Here is a 24217-nt window from a genome sequence, read left to right on the forward strand (position 1 = left end):
TATCTAAGTTTGGACAACGAAGGGACTAACACTAAGTTGACTTCGTTTAATTTTTAGAGATGGTCTCTCAGTGGATAGCTGATCTGCAACTAATGATCTCCTTTGTTTTGATACTGAAGGTACAACTACTGGACAGGTCTCTAAGTTTTGATTTTCAGTGTCAGATGTTGCAGTATCCTCATTTTTTTCTTGATTATCTTTACAGCTGTTACATTTAGAATAATTTTGTAAATTTATTCTAGCAACTAATCCCTGTGTTTCTAAACTGCATTTAGTTTTCATTCCTTTTCACTTGAAGTGCGAAGTTTATTTTTATTTTCTTAATTCTCCCCATATTGGATCAAGTTTTCGGTCTGGATTACATATTTTAAGTTAACAGCAACCTTCCTGCTACACTTTTACAAGTAGAATAACTCAACACACTCAATAAAATGATTCTTGTTTCTGTTAGCAGTTATTACTAGATGCTAACTGAATGTGAACAAGAATGGACTACAAGAAATAGGACAACAGTAAGGACCAAACTGGTTTTAATTTACCTAGTGGGTATGTCAATATTGTTAACACATAGCATGTATTTGTAAATTATTACTTCAAAACTGAGTAATAGGGCCTAAATACAATTTAAAAAATAATTAGGTGATTTTATCATAAAACTAATTTAATTTAAATGAGTGATTTATATTACAAAAACAATTGATTCAAATCTTGATTTAAATCATACATACTTACTCACTTTGCCTTTGGGCACACATAGCAGGATTATATAAATTATTTTTACAAAGACAATATTTTGTAATATTACAAAACAAACTACATAATCATCAGTGACGTGCCTCTCCAACTGGACTATTATACATTTGGAAAGGATGCAGTGCTTCTTTAAATACGTTATACAGTGAGGTTAGTTGGGGACGCTCGGGTTTTCGTCCTGAGCCGGCACGGCCCGGCTATCAATGTGTTGGTTACCGCGAGGAACACGCACGCGTCTCCGGCACTTTCAGGCCTACAGTCCTACTGTTACAATGCTTAAAAGTTATAGTACTTACCGAGCTTCCATTCGTTGCTCAAAATGTCCTCATTTACTGCAACATACATTTGACATCTTTTTATGAAATTTACAGTCACTCTCGCAAGATTTTTGAGGGGTGTGTTCCAGTATTTCACCAATCCCGTCTAATTTCTCTTCCGACAGAACACGGCGTTCTCTATTCGGTTTTTCATCGTTTACCGAACCTGTCCGCATGAACTTCTTATAAGGTCTTCTTATTGTAGGTACTGAGAGCTGTAACAGGTCTCACTGGAAACTTTTCCCGAAATTTGCATTTTGTCGCCGCACAAAATTTTCGTTTCCGTAAGTATGTATAGTATAGATAAATACCGGTAGGCCTATGTTCAAGTGATGAATAAGTCATTACAACAGTAGCCTACACAGAGCACTTTAAACTTCACTTAAATTTTTAAGATTACAACTTTCACCGCCAACTCACAACACAACACAACTAAAGCGAAACTGCAGTGTTCGCATTATTCCAGGTTATCATGCCATCTCTTGGCGGGGAACGGCGCCTGCAAAACCCCAGAGTCCCCAACTAACCTCACTGTAGCATAAGAAACGTGAATTTTCCTGAATGAAAGTTATACTTACTTTGTAAAACGTTATCCAAAACAGTCTTCAATTCCCCAAAATTTGTTATAAGTAAAGTATCAACCTCCTGCAACGAAAAAACACATGCACATACATTAACAAACGTAATTATTGCAATAATGTAAAATGCATAAATATTAACGAAATATAATTATAATTTTTCAAAGAACAATATAGGACAAAATAAATTGCCATAGCCTATTTGAACATACAAATGAAGCAAATTTCAGTATCTTGATTCGTTGTCTCTTAGAAACTTTCCTTTCATTTATACTATATTCTCTCTATAGAGACAGGTAACTTACTACCATCTTATTCTGGCAGTTTTTACAGTCACTTTCTTTCCTTTTTATTTTGTGGCTTGTAGTTTTTTTATGCATGTTCATATGTAGTCTATTAGTTACAACTGAAGTTTCGAAACCTACCACATATACAAACTCTGTAAAATATTTCTATTACTTACACAAAGTAGAAAAAAAAAAGTGTAAGTTATATTTAAATTCAACGTTACAACACAAGAAAATATTGTTTCTGAGAGTGTCTAGAGGTGACACTTTCATTAAGGCTGTGTGGCTCAATTTATCCTAAAAATATTGTCAAACTTCTCTGAACACGCTTCCATTTAAGATAATTTTATTATCTTTTTTATCTGGTTTATTCGAGTAAACCTGATTTATCGTCAAGTTTCCTATGGTTCATGGTAAAGAGGTACCTAGTACACTGACAGTCTGCAAAGCTCTGTGAAAGTTGGAAATTATCTGCCTTCTCTCTGCTCTTTCATACATGCTCGAAGCTGTCAAGTTACATATTAGCCGTTCAGAGCAAAAGTAGTGTAAGTCAAAATTGGCTAATTAGGTTTAAAGTAAAAATTCTGTAAAATACAACGCAAAGTAGCAATTAATATGTCCTTCTTGCTATCCACTGACTACTAATAGTTTAAATAAATTGAATGTTAATTGCTACTTTGCGCTGTATTTTACAGAATGTTTACTTTAACCCTCATTACCCATTTCTGACTTACACCACTTCTGCTCTGAACGGCTCATATTATATGTTTAGAGTAGTGAGACGAACACAGCTCATATAAAGAGTGGCTTGCATTAGCAGTTCGAATAGTGAGGAAACAAAATATAGTAGACAAATTTTATTGAAGTACAGCAGTTTTTGCATTGTCGTGAGAAGTGGTATAAGACGAAAACTGTGTCGTTTTTCCATTGTTTGCTTTTTGGCAAAGTCAGTTCAGAATGGTGTGAATTAGAAACAAAGAACGAGAATTAAAAGTATTGCCGAGAAAATAAATATAAACACAAGGTATACATCAATGAAATATTACAGCAGCTGTTACTTTCAATACACTGGGAAAAACTGGAATAGAGCACGCACTTGTAGTGGGTCTTGATGCCATAGAACACAATGAGAAAGTAGAAAGTTGACCACAATAAGGCCTAATAAAACAACTACTAATTATGACAGATTTATTTCTGACACAATAACATGTTTCGTGGCCAAAATGAAACTAATATTTCCCATTCCTTTAAAAAATAATAAAAAATAAAAAAAAAAACTATTTTCTTCTAGAAAGAGTAAACAAACGTCCTACATCATCGACAGAGAGATTAATGTTTACAGTTCAGTAGACTCAAATTTGGATGAGCGGTTACACAAAGATTATATTCTCGCCTAGAGGAAGGCTCAAGAAACGGCACATCCCAAACTAGCACGTGTGACAAAGGAAATTCTGTTTGTGTCAGCCACAAGTGCACCCAGCGAATAAGCATTCAGTACAGCAGAGTTTGTACTCAATGAGAGAAGTTCAAGATTGCACCTTGGTAATGTGAATGATATGGTTTTCCTTCACAGCAACCTTTTTATTCCTTACAAATTTTCCATGTGGTTCTTGTATTGGTATCTAATGTTTCAAGGTTATATTATTTATTGTTGCAGATATAGTGTGTGAAATATTCCTTGCAATAATTATAATTAAGATTCTAACATGGTCTTATTTACGTTTAATAAGAGAGTCAAAATTCTGTTATAATAGTTTGAATTTTCGTTGCATTGATTGTATTGTATTTATTTATATTTCATGGTATTCGTACATCGTTTCACAGCTAGAATATGGAACATGTCAAAAAAAAATCTTATTAGTACTACAAAGTCTTAATTATACTCACAGTCTAGTTGAAATATATACTGGTACAGAAGAGTTAGAGGTTAGAATCGATACTTAATACAGGACAGAAATATTCAGGCAAATGTTATAAATTCACCTACAGAATAGAAGGCGTAAGAAATTAGGTACTTCTTTAATTTGGCCCTAAATAATCTTATGTTTTGAGTTTGATTTTTTATATCCACAGGAAGGCAATTAAGAATTTTTACTGCCATATAACTTTTTGATAACATGATAGACTTGCCGATAGAGTATAAAAGTCATTTCTGACTAGTATTTATGCTATGAACTGTTGAATTATAGGTTAACAACTGCCAAAACTCCGTTGTAGGAGGTTACTAAACCTTACAGCTGCACTGGAGGCGGAATCTTCCTCCATTAATATGAACAAATGTCGCACTGATTGACAAGTCATCTGATGCATCACTGTTATCACTTAAACATTTTCCTAACGAAATTATTCTGTCAGTTTCACTGTCTAATACATTAGCATTATAAAAATATTGTTCTTAGTTATTTTTAACGTGATCAACACAATTCTTCCATTTGTTTTTTTTCCATATTCTGCGAAAAGGCGGCGATAGAATCGTTCCTTTACATTAAGTTGGATTTTTGTTACAAAAATCCAACTGAAAAGACTGGAGACAACTGATTAAACATTTTAGTCTGGCTCTTAAGTAAATGTAACCAATCAAAACAATAAATGCTTATTTTTAAAGCACTGTTGAGGTTTGAAGATAAATAATGTTTATGCACGCGCGCGCTACATGATGGACAACGAGCAGTCAGACATAAACCTTTTAACAAGTGATAATACCTTGTAAACTCATTCTATTAACATGGGGCTTTTTAAACATAAAGTATATGTATTTAGACAATTTCATACACGCAACTACCCACTTATTTTTTTTTTTTTCAAGGAAAAAAGTTATCGTTTATTTTCTACTTCAAAAACATTTTTCCAACGCTAAATAGTATAAAACAAACCTCAATTACGAAGTCTTACATTTGTTATATTGCGGCTACTCAAACATCTTAGAAATCTGTAAACAATACACTTCAACATGCTTTTTTCCTTATTAGAATCTGACTACTACTTTTTGAGTTATTATTAAGTCTACAAAATATGAAAATATTTTGCTTCATTGAAAGTTTTTGTAAGTAATGTCTTCTTTCGTCATTGGCTGACAATTGGGAAGGAAGAGGTGAATAGTATACTGTGTCACTCTCATATTGACGCATGCGCAGATCAACGGAGTTTTGTAAGTTGTTCCCCTATAGTTACAAAGTTTTCAAGATTGGATACGAGGAAGTTTATAAATGGAAAAATATATTGACAAGCCATGGGCATTATTTGTAGTTTTTTTAAAACAGTCCTATACGATTCCCTAGATTTGGCACTTACTATTATTCTAATTACGTTTTTCTATAATAGGAATATACTGTTGCTATCTGTAGAATTTCCCCAGACTATTATTACAAAATTCATTACCGAATGGAAGTATGCAAAGTATATTGTTTTTAAGGTATTGATATTTACTATCTCTTGCATAGATCTAATAGCATAACATGCTGAATTTAGTTTGGGAAAATTTCTTTAACATGATTTTTCCAATTTAACACATTATCGATTTGTAAGTCAAGAAATTTGGTTGTTGTTGTTTCTATTAAGGACCTATTATTAATTATTCCGCTTGAAATTTGCGAGATTGAATTTGGAGAGGATTTAAATTGGATTATGTTAGTTTTGTTTTGGGGACGTGACAAATATTACAGGTACTTATTGAATGAAACTTTTAAGTTGAAAACATTTCCACAAATATGTTCAGTTAAGAGTCTCCTTTAGAAGTATGAAACTTTTAGGGCGTTATTTCTGTGAAAAGTAATTTACTTTCCTTCAAATGTTTGTCATATTAAAATGATTTGGTTACTGTGCATAAACATTCTACTAGATTATTATTTTTTTTATTTCGTAATTTTCATTAAACGCTACTATAAAGTTGAAAACAAAAATAAATATGGAAGTGCGAGGTAAACGTTCTTCTTCTTCTTCTTCTTCTTCTTCTTCTTCTTCTTCTTCTTCTTCTTCTTCTTCTTCTTCTTCTTCTTCTTCTTCTTCTTCTTCTTCTTCTTCTTCTTCTTCTTCTTCTTCAGGCTGTACAACTCTCAGGTGAAAGTTTTGGCCTTCTCAACAACTTTCTTCCATTCCTTACGGCTTCCAACTATCTTTGTCCAGTTTTCCATCTTCATCAATTTCAAATCATTCAGGACATCATCCTCCCATCTATTTTTTGGTCTACCCTGCTTTCTGTTAACTATTGGTTTCCATTTGTATATTTGTTTGACCAGTCTATTATTCTCCATTCTATTTATATGACCAAACCATCCTAATCTTAGCGATTTTGTATGATTTATTATGTTCCTATTCTTTATCAGCTCATTCAGTTCACTGTTATATTTAATTCTCCATGTACCATCATTCATTCTAGTTGGATCAAAATGTTTTCTTAGTATTGCTCTTTCAAAATTTAGTAGTCTGTGTTTTATGGAGTTTTTAAGGACCCATGTTTCGCTGGCATAAGTTACTACAGGTCTTATTGTAGTACAGTATAGCTTAAATTTGGACTGTTTAGATATTAATTTACTTCTAAATAACTGCAGGTTGGCATGGTATGCTTTGTTTCCCATTACAATTCTTTCTCTTATTTCTTCCTCAATGGTGTTATTAACAGTTGATCCAATATATTTGAAACTTGGTACTTGTTGAATCATTATATCATTTATTTTAAAATCTTCTAAAGTTTCTCTTTTTGTTGTGCATTTTAAAAATTTTGTTTTCTTCTCATTAATTATCAATCCAAATTTCATTGCCTGTTCTTTTAAATTGTTGAGGTAAACGTACATGGAATCTATTTTTTGATTTGGAAAGAAAACATATTTTTGTTCTATATGTATAAACACAGGTAAATATTCTTCGTACAAATTAGGTTGTCATTTGTTACTGTTTCACTGCTGTGATGTGTTACTGTATCGGACGAAAATGACTCTCGAGATCGTCTGCTGCAAAACATTCTGCTCGAGAAGAGCTGGGACGTTGAAGAAAGCTCAGCTGAAGCTGGAAGTTTTCTTAGAACTGGAGCTAGGAGCCCAGCCATGAGCCTTGTTTTCACAAGTCTAGACCTGATCTGTGTGACCTCTTCCTGTGGGGATATGTGAAAGACCAAGTCTCTGCCACGCAACCAACAAATCCCCAGAAGCTACAGTGTCGCATTCGATGGACATTCCATTCCATATAATGCGTCACGCTATGACAAGTGATGTACTTGGACAACGGGATAGAGCGCAGTGCATCCAACAAGGTGGGAGACAGTTGAAGCAATGGAGCAATGATTACTAGTAGCTATCTTCACTTTCCCTCCGACGTGAGGTAACTACTCTACAAGACGACACATTTTCTGTGCTCCATTCGTTTTCAGTAGAAATTACCAGAAATAAGCGTTAAGAATAATACATAGAATCAAATAAAAATAATAATACAAATAAAAGTAAGATTAATTCCATTTATTCTAGGAGAGACAGCTGCAGAACAAAACATTTCTCAAACAAAAACAAATTAAAATAGAACACAATTACCTACCACATAATATCTACATCGGCAATGTATCTGACAAAGAAACCACAAACAACAAGCAATACGTAGAATAATAAAATACGTAAAACTTAGCCTTTTAAGAGTGTTCACATGCATTCAAAAAAAGTAATGCACCTTTGCTAACAAAACACTTCTACTTACTTACTTTCCGGCTTTTAAGGAACCCGCAAGTTCATTGCCGCCCTCACATAAGCCCACCATCGGTCCCTGTCCTGTGCAAGATTAATCCAGTCTCTATCATCATAATCCACCTTCCTCAAATACATTTGAATATTATCCTCCCATCTACGTCTCGGCCTTCCCAAAAGTCTCTTTTCCTCCGGCTTCATAATTAACACTATATGCATTTCTGGATTCGCACATAAGTGCTACATGCCCTGCCCATCTCAATTAATGTCTCTAATTATGTCGGTGAAGAATACAATGCGTGCAGTTCTGCGTTGTGCAACTTTCTCCATTTTTCTGTAACTTCATCCCTCTTAGCCTCAAATATTTTCCTGAGAACCTTATTCTCAAATACCCTTAATCCCTGTTCTTCTCTCAAAGTGAGAGTCCAAGTTTCACAACTATACAGAACAACCGGTAATATAACTGTGTTATAAATTCTTCAGATTTTTTGACAGCAGACTAGATGAAAAAAGCTTCTCAACAAAACACTTTTTAAAGTTTTAAATTTTATATTTTAACAACAAGTATTATAAAGTGAATTTCAAGAAGGAATGAATGGAATATAGCATAAAAGTATCCAGCCGCAAATTTACAACTCAAACATGTTCCTACTCTCCTTTCCAATGGCGATTACAACATGTACCAAAAGTAAACTAAGTAACATCTCGCCTTTTATTGTATCGTCGACCTGGTTGGCAAGTTGGTATAGCGCTGGCCTTCTATCCCCTAGGTTGCGGGTTCGATCCCGGACCAGGTCGATGGCATTTAAGTGTGCACATCCGGCGACACTGATATAACCTCTGCAGTTGCGAGCGTCGTTAAATAAAACATAACATTTTATTGTATCCCTCAGCCAAACCTGCAATGGGATTCGAACCCAAACTGTTTAGTTAGGATCACAAAGCTTTATTCACGAGATACATGCGCCTCATGCTTGCATGGAACCACTCTCCATACGAAATAGACCTGAATTCTGAATTATACTGCCATCCCAGGAAATAGGTTACAATGTTGCCCACAATCGGATCACTGGGGGGCAAAATATATACATCCGGGTCGATCTGGTTGGCGAGTTGGTATAGCGCTGGCCTTCTATGCCCAAGGTTGCGGGTTCGATCCCGGGCCAGGTCGATGGCATTTAAGTGTGCTTAAATGCGACAGGCTCATGTCAGTAGATTTACTGGCATGTAAAAGAACTCCTGCGGGACAAAATCCCGGCACATCCGGCGACGCTGATATAACCTCTGCAGTTGCGAGCGTCGTTAAATAAAACATAACATTTATACATCCGGTATAACGAACTATGAGGTTCAATAAAACTGACAAATTACAATTATGCGCAACAACAGTAAGGGCAGTATTGAAAGAAAAAGTAGTGGTGGTAGAGGTACAGAAGTGCGTATCAGATATGTCATGGAGCATCCCTAACCATTTCAGCCCACATAAAGTTTCTGTGTATCCACGATGGAATGAGTTGCGTGCCTATTGTGCTGCGCGACTAAGCTGGTTCAACTATCTGCAACGTTACGAATTTCCCTCCAACGATTAAATGTGCACATCATAGGCCTACCTCTGGCGCAGATCTGCTGTACGTCACAGATCTACATGAATCGTCATGCCAGGAGTGAGATCCTGGAGGAGAGGGGCTCGGTGCCTCTAATGCAGATCAATTAATCATCTAGAATACATCACTACTGCCTTCTACCAATCATGGACAAACTGCGAGGAACACCCACCATGACTGACAATCGATTCGGTGTCATACAAACACAAGTGACTCCCTATTTTTTCGAAATGAATAATGTTGGGAATTATATGCACTAAAAACTGTAAAATATGCATTTAAAAATGCCGAAATATGCATTTATATATGCTCTAAAAGCTGAAGAGTCGGCAAAATTATCATAGTATAGGATCCCACGAAAAACAAAATACTAGCTACCTATATAATGGGAAATATTCAAATTACTGGCCATAAAGAAAAAACACAGTGACTTTAATTTCATTTTGAATCTTGCGTACACTACTTTTAACACTTGAATATAAGTAATTGATTAACTACAATTTGATTAACTATAATTGATTACAACCCAAGGACCAAAAACTCAACACACTAGAACAATATGAAATATACAAACACACTAAAACACTCCCTGATCAAATTCTCAACACACAGATCAATTTCAGTACACACACACTATTTGACTTCACTTTTCAACACCTTTCAACAATCAAACGCACCCACACAACATGCAGAGAAGTTCGAGATGACGCCGGGATCTAGTAGGCTCTGAGGATGGTGTGATGAAGCACAGAAACAGCTGTAAGCCGCACATACTTACATAATTAACACGAGTAAGTCCGCTAGTTAATCAGGGACTTCAATTTCTTAGTTATTGCCTTATTGGCTAACGCTAATTTAAATAAAACCAATTTGATACAGAAAATTCCTTTCATAACTGTATGAAACTTTGTGACACTAATCTTTTCTGTTTTCAGGAAGCAGCTTAATTCTCCTCTATGTAAAAATAAACCTGTGCATGGAAAAAATTCTTTATACATTACATGAAGTCGAGGGAAAAACTTATATTCTGGTAACATGATAGGATTAACATCCACATCACTATCATATCTTTTGAAGCACTTTGCTAATTTCCCTCATCTTCTTCAGATTACCATTCTTTGCTTTAGTTGACGACGCCGTTTTTCGACACTATTTATTCAAAACCTTTCGATTCGACCTTGATTGACATTGAGCATTTTTTTTTTTTTTTTGCACAAGGCAAAATGACAGACCAACTCATTAATACATCACAACGCCTTCTACAAAAGAAACATCAAAACAAACACACCAACTTCAGTCTCCCTTGTCAAGTATACCATGCACACCTTAAAGTCTACCAACTAAATAGAAAAATGAAAATTACTGCTTTCTGCTCAATTTTAATAGCAAATCAAGGAGTTCTAAATACATTTTGTCGAAAAAAATGTGTCGTTAGTTAAAGTAAATAATAATTATTATATGTTTTACTGAAGTCCAGAAAACAAGGAAACAGTTTTCGCAACAGAACATTAAAAGTATGTATGAAATATGTTCTTATTGTCGAAATATAATATACAAACGTATACATTATACACACGAACAACCGTGCGTAATCATCGTAATTAAACATGAAACATGTAAATTACTAAGTTTGATTAAGATATGCAGCTTCGATACGAATATCCAATTGCATACATTTCTCATCATTAATAATACAAGAATTGTGGAGGGTATTGATGGAATGACGAGGAAAAAACGAAGGATGCCCGATAAATATAAATTTTATCTTTGTCCACCACAAAATACAAGTGCGCCATAATCGTGATTAGAAGTCGGGTCAGCGGTCATGTTAAGCCAGCGCTCTGGCAAATGAGCTATTAAGATAACTTAGTTTTAGTAACAACACAAGTAGTACATTTTGTATGAGGCTATCAATTCTGCATATGTATACTGTACTATGAATCAAGTGTTGATATATGTATCATAAATAATTACGGAAACCAAAAAAACATTTCACAAAATCCAACGCTAGTATGCCAGATCAAAGGCAGAATTGCATTTAAGGCAACTGCAGCACATATTTTGATGTCTCCAGGCGAATCAAATGAATTCACACTACAGTGAAATATTTCATTCTATGACACAAATATATACTTACGTCTATTCTTTTCAGATGAAGTATCTAGTTATATAAAAAAAATTTACGCTTGTCACAAAATAATTTACTTATAACCGCAGATCTTCATTGTTGCCTATGAACTCCTGGCAGCCATATATTTTATATCAATAAAGAACAATGATACTTTACACAACGCAATTATTCATTACTGATCAGCAGGGAAAGGATTTATATGTAAATACATATTTACTTATAAAGCTAATATAATTTATATTTTGCATTATCTTTATGTTTCACAATATGTAGGGTTGAAAAATCCTACTTTTATTTTCCATATTTTTCCATATTTTAGAGTTTAGTACATATTTTCGTTAATTTCCATATATTTTCCATATTTCATATAAAACAGTCCATATTATATTAGGTTTAACAATAAAACAAAACAAAATTCCATTAACTTTTAAAAATACATTTCAACAATAGAGATTTAAACACATGTTCAGTAATCCCTTTAACATCAGAGTTATTTGAAAATTAGCAGTCCTATCAACAATGGGAAAGTAAGTTACAAAACTGTATTAATTTAATTTAAAATTTTTAACAGACTTCAGTTGTGCAGCTCAACAGTTAAATGCCAGTCAGAGTACACATAGGTTCAGTTTTGTAAATCATACTATAAAGACGGTAAATATGCCAAAAGTACGTCATTCAGTCAATTTAAAATCAAAACTAACAAGTTACATTTCAGAATTTAAAGAAGATGGTTTATCAACTGACAATAAAATATTATTTTGTAATTTGTGTCAGTGTGCAGTATCATCTACACAAAAGTTCCTGGTGCAACAACACATTACAACTAGTAAACATCAGGCCAACAAACAACTAAATTCCAAGCAGAGACAATTGTTTTTAACACAACCAACAACATCGAATGTAAGATCTGAGTTTAACATCGACCTGTGCCGTTCTCTCATCTCTGCTGATATTCCTCTCTACAAACTAAAGAATAAGGTCTTCAGGGAATTCCTTGAAAAATATACTCAACATACAATCCCGGATGAGTCAACACTTAGGAAGACGTATGCTCCATCCATCTACGATGAGACAATACAGAAGATAAGAGATGAAATTAAAGATAGTTCAATTTGGGTTTCCATTGATGAGACTCCCGACAAAGAAGGTAGACTTGTTGGTAATGTAGTTATCGGTTTGTTAAGTGAACAATATTCTGAACGAATTCTTTTACATTGTGATGTTCTAGAAAAGTGCAATAACAAAACTATAGTTAAACTGTTCAACGAAGCTATGGGTATCCTGTGGCCAAAGGGTATTATGTACGATAATGTGTTATTCTTTATTAGCGATGCTGCCCCTTATATGGTCAAAGCTGGACAAGCATTATCTGTTGTATATCCTAAATTGACTCATTTTACTTGTGTGGCGCATGCATTTCATCGTGTGGCAGAAGTGGTCAGAGACAATTTCCCTAAAGTAGATTTGTTGATTTCATCAGTGAAAAAAGTATTTCTCAAAGCTCCCAGTAGAGTTAACGTGTTGAAAGAAATGTACCCTGAAATTCCATTGCCACCAAAGCCAATTTTAACTAGATGGGGTACATGGCTAGAAGCAGTTGAATATTATGCCGAACATATAGACTCTATTAACAATGTTCTCCTTGCATTGGACTCTGAAGATGCAGTCTCAATTGATACTGCGAAAACAGTTACCTGTGACATAAGTGTGAAGAATGACTTAGCTCACATTCAGCATACATTTTCATGCATCATAAAAACGCTCAAAAGTCTCCAAAATAGGCACCTTTCACTATCTGAAAGTTTTGAAATTATAAATAGTACTGTGGAACAACTGAATCGTGGTAGAGGTAAAGTTGCAGATGCAGTAAGAGCTAAGGTGGACACTGTACTTTCAAAAAACCCTGGATATGAAGAACTACAAAAGGTTGTTGCTGTGATGAGTGGTGAATCAACAGTGAAGACTAACTTGGACTTATCCCCAGCAGACATTGTGATATTGAATTATGTACCAGTTACTTCTTGTGACGTCGAACGCTCTTTTAGTCAGTATAAATCTATCCTCAGAGACAATAGAAGAAGATTCACTTTTCAGCACTTGAAAGAAATGTTTGTAACCTATTGTTATGGTAACAGACAATAAAAATTGTGTTTTGTTGAAACTACATTGGAAGATAAGGTACGTCCATTATATTTTTTGTTTAGTTTGATTAAAATGTACCAATATTTAACGTACATAGTCATTTTTTTATAATTTTAAGTCCATATTTAATTCCATATTTTGGTAAAAATCCATATTTAATTCCATATTTTGGTAAAAATAACTACATATATATTTACATATTTCATATATTTTTAGTCCATATAAATCCGTTCCCTGCTGATCAGTTACAACGATATGATGGCAGAGGACGATTCTTGCAAAATTATTTTGAATTTCTTTAAGAAAATAATGATTTCTAGTAGGAAAGATAGTTTTTCATAAGCACACTAGAAAAGTGTGACATCAATAAATGGTTATACAGAGTGTATCTAAATGTGTGTCCATAAATGTGGGGGCGTAATCCTGACACCAAAACATAACAAAAAGTTCGTATGAACATGGGTCCGCAAACTCTTCGTTAGGAGTTATGAAAGGAATTTCCTGTAGTGACCCCTATTTACGTAATTCACCTCAAACTTGCATTTTTCCCACTTTATTCATTACAGTTGATCATGACATTTGTTTTATTTTGTCTGATTGTCTTTTGTTCTGTTTTGTGTTATTCACAGTAACATTCATCACATCACAAGATGTATTCAGTGAGAGAAATAACGGATATGCACTACATTTATGGCCTAGTAGAAGGGAATACGGTAGCAAATTTGATCAAATCCGTAACATCCCAGGACATTTGCACAGAGCAGAGTGCTGCATTGGAGTTAATCGCTTGCTTGAACTCGGTCGAGTGTCGCACCCTCGAGTGAAATAAGATCGGTCGTGATACGCTCGTAATAAATAGAAGCACGGTACAAGGTCATCTCACCAACATGTCTTATCTTGTATGGAAGGCGACAGATAAAATACACATATGTTTTGCTCACACGGTTAAAAATAAGGCTTTATTTTCTGCGTTTATGACAAACGTTTAATGGAACAGTCAATGGAACGTACCAAAAGAGTAACATGAAGTTATAAATAAAATAGTATGAAAAACTTCGACATACAGTTATTATTGCTAATTAATAATTATTCAATGTTTGATTTACCACATATATAATATGTTATGTCCATACATAGTGTTCCGCCGATATACTGCGACAATGTAGAAACGTTTTACAAAATATTATTGATATGGCAGTAGCCTAGATTAATAACAATATTAATACAGAGATAACGTCACAGAAAATACAATAAAACGAATAATCATGCTGCACAACTGTTACAAACGCAAAGATTGATTCACTAATTATTATTATTATTATTATTATTATTATTATTATTATTATTATTATTATTATTATTACTACTACTACTACTAGAAAACTTGATACGGTTCTTGCATTATCGTGATTGTGTTCTCCGTTTATAATAATTAGTTACATCCAATAACATCTATCAGATGTGGCAAAAACAAAATCACTCCTGTGGGGGGGGGGGGACATTTACCTACAACATTTATATTACATTTTAAAGCAAGTTTTGTAGTTGTATTATGGAGAGGTTAGTTAAACACTGCCAAGTTTTGAAATGATAAACATCTATGATGTTACTACACAGTTCATCACTGTAACAAGAACGAATGTCTAACGCTCGGCTATACCATTCGAGGATTTATAGCTCGCGACAATTTTACCCATCATCGGATTATGCTATGAACTACTTGGCGCTCGAGCGAAAACGTCCGATGCAGACCTCTGGCACAGAGTATGGCAAAGCATGGAACGCAGGCTCAGGGCATGCATCGAAGCAGGAGGTCACTTTGGGCAATTTTTGTAAATGTGTGTTGTTAAATGTATCACATGTACCATTACCAATAAACCCATAACTCCCTTACGAAGGGATTGCGGACCCATGTTCATATGAACTTTTTGTTATGGTTTGGTGTCAGGACGCATATATAGATACATCCTATATAAATAAGCAGTAACTTGACTAGTGATTGTTTGCTGTAGAGTTACCCATTTGTTATGCGAATTGGTTTCCTGCCATCTGGAATACATAACAATCAACCCCAAGACAATGTAGACAGGTTTGAATAGTAACACACGGGAACATTTCTGTGCGAAGAGACAGCTTACAGGAAAGTATACACTCTAATGATATACGGAGGTTTAGGAATAAATATATACAGTCAGTGGCGTACGCAGAATTTCGTCAAGGGTAGGGAGGTCATTATTAAAATTGTTTACAATTTACATTATCGGTAGGCCTATTTAAAATTTTGTGTATTATTATTATTATTATTATTATTATTATTATTATTATTATTATTATTATTATTATTATTATTACCAGCTGAGTTTCAAAGGGGAAAGTGAAATTAGTTTCGGGAAAAACGTTCGCAACATCGTCACGCTACGGCTGCGAAAAAACATTTGCCAATGTGAAATATTCACTAACCTCGAGAGACTCACTACGAGACTTTTTGCCAACAAAAAAAAAAAAAAATTGTAAAATTGAGCTTTGCGGTTGCTTACACACATCAAAGAACCCTGAATGATAATCTAAAGTTTATATTAAACATTCATTCCTTCATTCATAGTGTTCTGCCCAAGGGCAGGTCTTTCACTACAAACACAGCTTTCGCCAGTCTTTCCTATTCTCTGCCTTCCTCTTTGTCTCCTCATATGATCCATATATCTTAATGTCGTCTATCATCCGATATCTTCTTCTGCCTCGAACTCTTCTACCCTTCACCATTCCTTCCAGTGTATTCTTCAGAAGGCAGTTTCTTCTCAACTAGTGACCCAGCCAATTTCCTTTTCCTCTTTCTGATCAGTTTCAGCATCACTCTTTCTTCACCCACTCTTTCCAACACAGCTTCGTTTGTTATTCTGTCTGGCCATTTCACACGCTCCATATCCAAGTGTTTCTAGTTGCTTCTCATATAACGAAAGCAGACTACTGTATTTTAATCATTAAAAAAAAATCGCACCCCTATGTCAAAATGTCACTGCGACGCCACTGCCCTAGACAGTTGAGAGGTGATGTAAACCATCATGCCACAGTTAGCTGTAGTGAGGGGAGAAATGTATATGTTTTAAATTCTTCTCAACTTAATTGAGGCAAAGAATACTGTATATAATATTTGTACGTTTTCCCAGATGTAATAGTTGATTTAAATTCTGAAAGGCTAATTTATGCTCCGAAAGGCGAACTGAGCGTAGGTAATTGTCCTTACGTAGAGGGTAATACACGCAGTGACTGCTTACAAATATCAGATGTAACAGAGTAGCGCAATCACCGAGTCGGCCGCCATTGTTATTCCTTTTCAACACGCGTGGGATAGGAATATTTAAAGTAAAACGCAGATATTTTTAATTTGAAGGGCAAAAACTTCGTATATTTCGGAACATTATTGTCAATCAACATATAAATGTACAAAAACTTCATTTAATAATTATTACAGCATAAATATGCATTTAAGTGTTCAATACACTCCTTCATATACATCACAGTTATAGGTATTACAGCAGCATGAACTTAATAAATTACAAGTAACAAATGAAAACAACAATGTTGTAAATAAAAAAATAATCTAAACATTTCCGACGGCATTCGTCGTGCAAACTCTCTCCGGCTTCTTCAACATTTAAGGCAGGCACGTCAGAAATCAGACACTAAAGTGCAGTGTATGTGAGCGGAACGCCGGTCTGTGCAGACTGCGTCATTCACGTGTTGCTCTTACCAGTTCTTATCGGGAGGGATGTACAAGAATCTATTCTGCGCTTCTAGTGTTCAATTAAATTGACATTTGGACATTATAAACACACTTAGCAGAAGGAAAAAAAAAACACAATTACTGTCAATGTCTATATTTGACAATAATTGTAACACAAAAAACAATAGACTTACTCAGTTACAATTCACAAAGCAGTCGTTTGTAAAGAATAATTTATTTACATGATCTGTATACAGTATTTGAAGGAAATATAAATATTGCAGTAATTTCGAAACAACAAAAAACGAACACAGTATTTCATTTTACGTAATAGGTACTGATTATTTCAAAGTAATACTCTTTCATTGTTCCTCAAGCATTATTGGGACCATTGGTGCACAGAAAATATTTTACTCCAATTACATGCAATAGGACATTGTGAGGCTTTTACACTGGAATCATTTCCTTGCTGTATATTAATATAAATTCACATTATTAATAAATTGGATAAATTAAGCTTTAATTTAAATTTATATATAGTTTATTTAGAAAACGTTAAATATTTATTAACGTAAGTATATTAAGATAATATAGTAAAGTGAGATGGAAAATTTGCCATTAAGTATTATTTTTCCAGAAAATTTTTCCGCCTTACAAATAGTTGCTTTCTTCCTTCCCTTACAACCTCAAGATCCTCACATGTATTCTTCACTCAATATTCTCATTACTTATCAGCTTATCAAATAAAAGTTGTAAGTCGTCTAACCATTGATGGCTGTGTTAGTACAGACTCCAAAACAACATCATTATCATGTTTGTCTTGCCATGAGATTATTAATTAAGAAATAAGAGCTGGCGAATATTATATTTTGAGAACTTTACTAATCTGATTTAAATTCTCACATCACTATAAGGTCCACATGATATGATGAAAGCCTTTCTTTTTAAAATAATTACTGTTGGCTGAGGAAAACATCATAACATTTATGTTATATGATTCGTGATTTCTCTTCTTTGTTATATCTATGGACTCCTCCTCACTTTATTTTTCATAACGCATTCACAATCACAGCTCAATGAGCACACCCGTACTGATCTGTGTTACTGAAACCAAAGCTGTTCTGCTACTGCAGGTAATGTACAGCCCTGTCGCGTTCCCCTCCAAGCCGATTCACTCCCTCCAGGTAGGGGAATAGGAACTGCACATCGGACAGAGACAAGTGCACAATGTGCAGGGTTTTGACATGCCTGATTTAAGGGGACACTATACTGAAATTTCTCCAAGTTCCTTAGTTTCAAGACTTCACAATAGTGCAATCAATAATTACCATACTTATGAAGCTAGACTGACCAAATTTTTGTCACTGGTATATCTGCTTAATAGTAACAAATGTGCAAAATTTCATTCGCCTATGGTAAGTTGTTTGTATTTCATTAAAATATTGAACTGCTTTATATAAAAAGTCACTTGCACTGCAATTTACCTTGTTCTTAAGTGATATTCACTTATATGGATTCTTACATACATGGGTCAAACTTACTTATAGGGTTTTGCTGTAAAGTTAATCAGTAAATTACTAGAATTTTTATTATAAAATAAAAAAATTAATAGTCATAAAAATTCCTTGTGCAATAGTGAAGGTGTTCCGTGACTTCTCTTCGTATACCTTCCACCTTCTCGTTGCTGTGTTTTGCAGGCTGTATTTCATATGTGTTAGAGTAATAACAATAAAATTACATTGTTTGTATACATCTTAAATTTGATTATTGAAATATGATACTAGTCAGCGATGTATGCAATAGAGGGGAAACGAACTGGTCACGCTACTCCATTATCTCCTGGCTTAGTTGTCTCATGAGTAATGCCTTAGTGGTGTCACTTATGAGGTTGAGACAGTTAGTTAACAACAAACAACAAATGAATACAATATTATTTTTCAAAATGTTAATTCATGAAATAGTAACTTCTCTTTTCTCTCTTGCGCTTCAAAACACATACAGAGGGTCGTACTGAAAGTCATGAGCATAATTTCAATTTCAATAACGTAATAAAAACGATTATATGATCATAATCTACAGACTTTACATGATGTATTGACATATTATGACGTCATTAACTTCTATCATGTGACCACAGGCAATGTTTGCAAAATGGTCGACAACGATGGTTCGTTTCGACAGCGTGCTGTCATTAAATTCTTTGTTAAAGAAGAAAAATCTGCTGCTGAAATTCATCTCAGACTTCAGCGTGCATACGGAGATGTGTGCATGGGCTCCAGCAGTGTCAGGAGATGGGTGAAACATTTCGAAGATGGGAACACGAGCATCCAAGATGAGCCTTGTAGCGGTCGCCATCGAACTGCCTCCACGGAACGCAACAAGGAAAGAGTTGATGAGTTCTGGGATGTATTTCGGTTGAATTTCTTGAACCTGGACAGACCATAAATGCTGTCCGCTATATTCAGACAGTTTTGAAGCTCCGTCGTGTATTGCGCGAGAAACGCCCTGGAAAGATCATCCTGCAACACGATAACGCGTGGCCTCACATTGATCGTGTCACAGTGGAGAAAATAAAAACATTTGGGTGGGAAACTATTCCGCAATCTGCCTACAGTCCCGACTTGGCACCGTCCGACTATCATCTTTTCGATTCTATAAAGGAGCAGCTGCAAGGCCAACGCTACGAGACGCTGGAGGTCATCCGGAAAGCGATGCCTTCGGGGGGATGAACCGGACTTCTACAGCAAGAGAATTTTCAAACTTACAGAACGACGGGAAAAATGTGTTCAAAGAAATGGAGGATATGTTGAAAAGCAACAGAAAAGTCTGTAGATTATGATGATGTACCTGGTTTGTCTAAAAATTAAGATTTATAGCAATGGTTCCTCATGACTTTCAGTATGACCCTCGTATATTGCCAAAAAGATTTTTAAACTTCATTAAAACAGAAAATAATTTAATCTGTCATCTAACAAAGTTTTTGTAATTCAAAATTGGACTACGTTTTGTTTCCTAACAGAAAAGTTTAAACATTTTTTTCTACAATGTTATTATTATTATTATTATTATTATTATTATTATTATTATTATTATTATTATTATTATTATTATTACTGTTAGCAGTACTGTTACACTTACCACTTCCGTATTTGCCAGGTACAATTTTGTATCGTTGATCGATGTCCTCATTCTGTACGGAAGCTTCTGAGTTCCATCTTCCATATATTCATTGGTCACGAAGGCACAAACCACTCCAAAGCTGTAACCACATAAAATTATGTTACAAAATGAAGACAACAAACAAGACAGACAGTAAAGCATGAGAATAAAGTAAAAGTATAGCCTAATAGAACCTAAATGTTTCACATCAACGCGCTAAAATATAATAAGAAAATTAAATAGTTATTTATATATTAAGGAAGATAAGTAGTTTTTACTAGTCGAGGACGAGTTTGCGCCAAGTAAATAGTCCAAGACTAGAAAGTTCCAAATAACTCGCGAATTGTATATAATGTTTTTTCCAATCCCACATTTTATGTAATAGATATACATTTCTTTATTTCATACATCTTGATTACAAAACTTTTAACATTATATCACTTTGGAAAACGTATTATCTGTCTTTCACGTGTTAAATTTTATGACATCATGTTTCGGCCTGATATTGGCCATCATCAGAACTTATTAACATTTTACATTATTTCATATCAAATCTCCTGGGAGAGTCGTCGAGTTTTGAGCATTCTTTTATTTATTGTTATGTTTTTTAGTAGGTTATTTTACGACGCTTTATCAACATTTTAGGTGATTTAGCGTCTGAATTAGATGAAGGTGATAATGCCGGTGAAATGAGTCCGGGGTCCAGCACCGAAAGTTACTCAGAATTGTTGTTGTTTTGTTACTGTTGAATGAAACATATTTTCACTTACTTCCCTTGAGAAGCTATAGTATTATGACTTAGTACGTCCCGTGGTCAATAGCGACCAACATTATCACGGTGAAATTCATCTACTTCCCTAAAAACAAGCTAATAACAATATACTTACAGCATTGGAAGTGTAAAAAATGTGTTCATGTCTTCAATTTAAGTAAATTTATATGTATAAATTAAGTTCCATTATTTTTAACAAAGATTATTACATTAATTACTCGTAAAGTATGTTTGACTTGACTTGGAGGATGGAGAGCATATTACATTGAACTGGGTACGCTCAACAGCAATTGCTTCGCAGCGCATTTTATATCCTAAAAAACGCAAAATAGCCTATGTGGTAATATTCAACAGCACAGCTAACTCATGTCGTAGAATATTTCACCATTACAGACAATTTTTAATAATATATTCTTCGAAAGTAACTATTACTGGTTATTTTCTCTTAAGACAAACTAAGAATTATGCTAGTTTAATAATAATAATAATAATAATAATAATAATAATAATAATAATAATAATAATAATAATGATAATAATAATGATAATAATAATAATAATAATAATAATAATAATAATAATAATAATAATAATAATAATAATAATGTATGGAAGTGGAAGACAGTTCACTTTCAACAATTGAAATTATTTAGAGGGCGTTATTAGCAAATACGTGAAATCATTTATTTATTTAACTAGCTAGCTAGTTAGTGAGTACAATTTAAAATTATAAAATAAAAATGTTTCTAGCCACCACCGTAAGAGCCAGGCTCGTGTACGGTGTGGTCTTAGCCAATAATATAACACAAAATTTACAAGGACAGTTTACTAAATACAATAAGTAACTTAATTCAAACCAATAAATAACACAAAAAAAGAAGAAGAAAGAGAAAAAGAGACAAAAAACATATTTAAACTTAATATAAATTAATAATTAGACAGAAGCCAGTGATATTCAATAAAAACATTAATACAGTCGACAGAAATAAAAGGTAAAAAAACACATATTTGTTAATATTATATATCATGAATAATTTTATAAATTTCTTTTTTTAAAGCTTCAATTTTAAAATATTTCAAATTTGGAAAAAGTTTTGTAATTTTATTATAAAGTCTTCGGCCGAAACTAGCACCATGTTTAAGAGCTGCACTTGTATGATATTTAGGCTCAATTAATGGGAAAGTAAACTTTTGTCTTCGAGTACGATATTCATGTCGTTTAGATTTATGTTTTATTTGATTTCTGTGGTAGTAAGTTAGTAAACTATATTTATAAATTTCTTCAATAGTTAATACTTTAAAATCTGTATAAATTAAATTTGTTCGGTAATCCATATTTTTGGTTAGACAAATATTCTCCTTACTTTCCTGTCTCTCGCTCTCTTAAGAACGTCTAGATCAGCGGTCATCAGCACAGTACACCCTCGGGCTAGCGTCTGTTACCCGCGGATAAGAAAGGCACTAGCGTGCATCCGTGGCTGCTGGCGAGTATGCTTCCTACCTCTCCCTTCTGCACGACGGTGCATATTGCGATAAACTCTTTACCCGTTACCCATTTCAGCGAGTTCTGACGACCACCGGTCTAGATCGTTGCCGAAATAATATAGTTTATATACAGCTTGCTACTGTTACAATGTGATCGACGCCGTATCTTATACATACAATGTGGCATAGAAAATATAAATATAAAACCATCTCCCTAGACCTAAGAAGTAAAAGGGCCCTGATTCTAATAATATTAGTGAAATCATCCTAGGGCGCATTGCGGGTATATGAAAGAAGGACGATATGTCTAATGTCACCAACTTAGACATGAACCTTCCAGTTCCGCTGTCTATCAGATCGAAATATGTTACGTATCTTTTGTTGTATTGGTTCTAGGAAGTATTGTTCATTCTTTAGTTCAGAAGACAATTTTTGAATTATAATGTGTTAAGTGGCATAACCTATATGTCATACTTTGACGACACCCGGTGAGAACTAATCAAAACTCGTCTATGACGTATACCTAAACCTTTCCCTAAACATTTCAATTTTTTCTTGCATTCGGTAATAATTGCAAAATGTTTCTTACGTCATAATTTCAGTCCGTTCGACGGTTTCATTTTCTTTTAAAATTTTCTCGACATTTAAAAATTCAAAATGAAGATGTTGATTAAATACAACTTATTTTCATAGTTGACAATATCAGTGGTTTCCTGCTAAACCTAGTATACTTACAATCAGCATAGTGGGATGAAATTTTGAATTTTATAATGTGGGTATAGGCTTTTAATGGGTTAAAAATACTTCACTTCCGGATAATTAACAGCATCATTGCCTATAGTCTGTTATCTTTGAGTTCAGCAGGTCTTTAAAGTTTTTTTTAAATTTATTTTACATACTTCTGGCCACACTGACTGTTATCTTCGCCATCTATTCGTACAAGATATAACTAATAAAGCCACAAATTTTCACCAAATTCCCAGTCTTGTCGCAACACTGTCTTAAAGTAAACATAGTGCAAAATGTTATCAGTTGTCTATTTCTGATATAGCTTTCTGTTCATCTTTTATGAAAGTTACTGTGTGACAAAGAAGTCACTTGCCAAAGGGAGAAAACAATATTATTTTGAAATGACAAATGTAGGATATGACAAAGACAATAAAGACCACTATAAGGACCATGGCAAAGAAACAAGGACCGCGGTAAAGACGTTAAGCACTATGAGAAGGCTCAACATATCAATTATAATAAGATCACAAAAAGGAAAGGTTCACATTAAGGATCAAGACAAAGGTCAACAAGGACAACGATACGGACATGAAAGGATTAACGACAAGGATCACAAAAAGGAAAGGTTCACATTAAGGATCAAGACAAAGTCAACAAGGACAACGATAAGGACCATGAAAGGATTAACGACAAGGATCACAACAAGGACCATGACAACGAAAACAAGGACTACGACAAAGACAACAAGAACTGCAACAAAGACAACAAGGACCTCGACAAAGACAACAAGGATCACGATAAGAACAAATAAATGAACTACAAGGATATATGAGGCGCTCAGCGCACAAATGGCCCAACCCACAAAATTATATT

At 34.2% G+C, this 24217-nt stretch overlaps 1 protein-coding gene across 8 annotated transcripts in view; it reads right to left on the minus strand.

Annotated features, from left to right (window-relative positions):
• The window catches only part of promL (prominin-like), a 407308-nt gene that overhangs the window by 103640 nt on the left and 279451 nt on the right, over positions 1-24217 (minus strand). For all 8 annotated transcript variants that reach the window (XM_069841337.1, XM_069841339.1, XM_069841342.1 and 5 more), the window contains exons 4-5: positions 20338-20458; positions 1649-1715 (exon numbers count right to left, since the gene is read on the minus strand). In XM_069841337.1, the coding sequence (XP_069697438.1) occupies positions 1649-1715; positions 20338-20458 (188 nt within the window). The remainder of the gene's footprint in view (positions 1-1648; positions 1716-20337; positions 20459-24217) is intronic.

The sequence above is a fragment of the Periplaneta americana genome, chromosome 12 (assembly GCF_040183065.1).
Source record: "Periplaneta americana isolate PAMFEO1 chromosome 12, P.americana_PAMFEO1_priV1, whole genome shotgun sequence".
NCBI lineage: Eukaryota > Metazoa > Arthropoda > Insecta > Blattodea > Blattidae > Periplaneta > Periplaneta americana.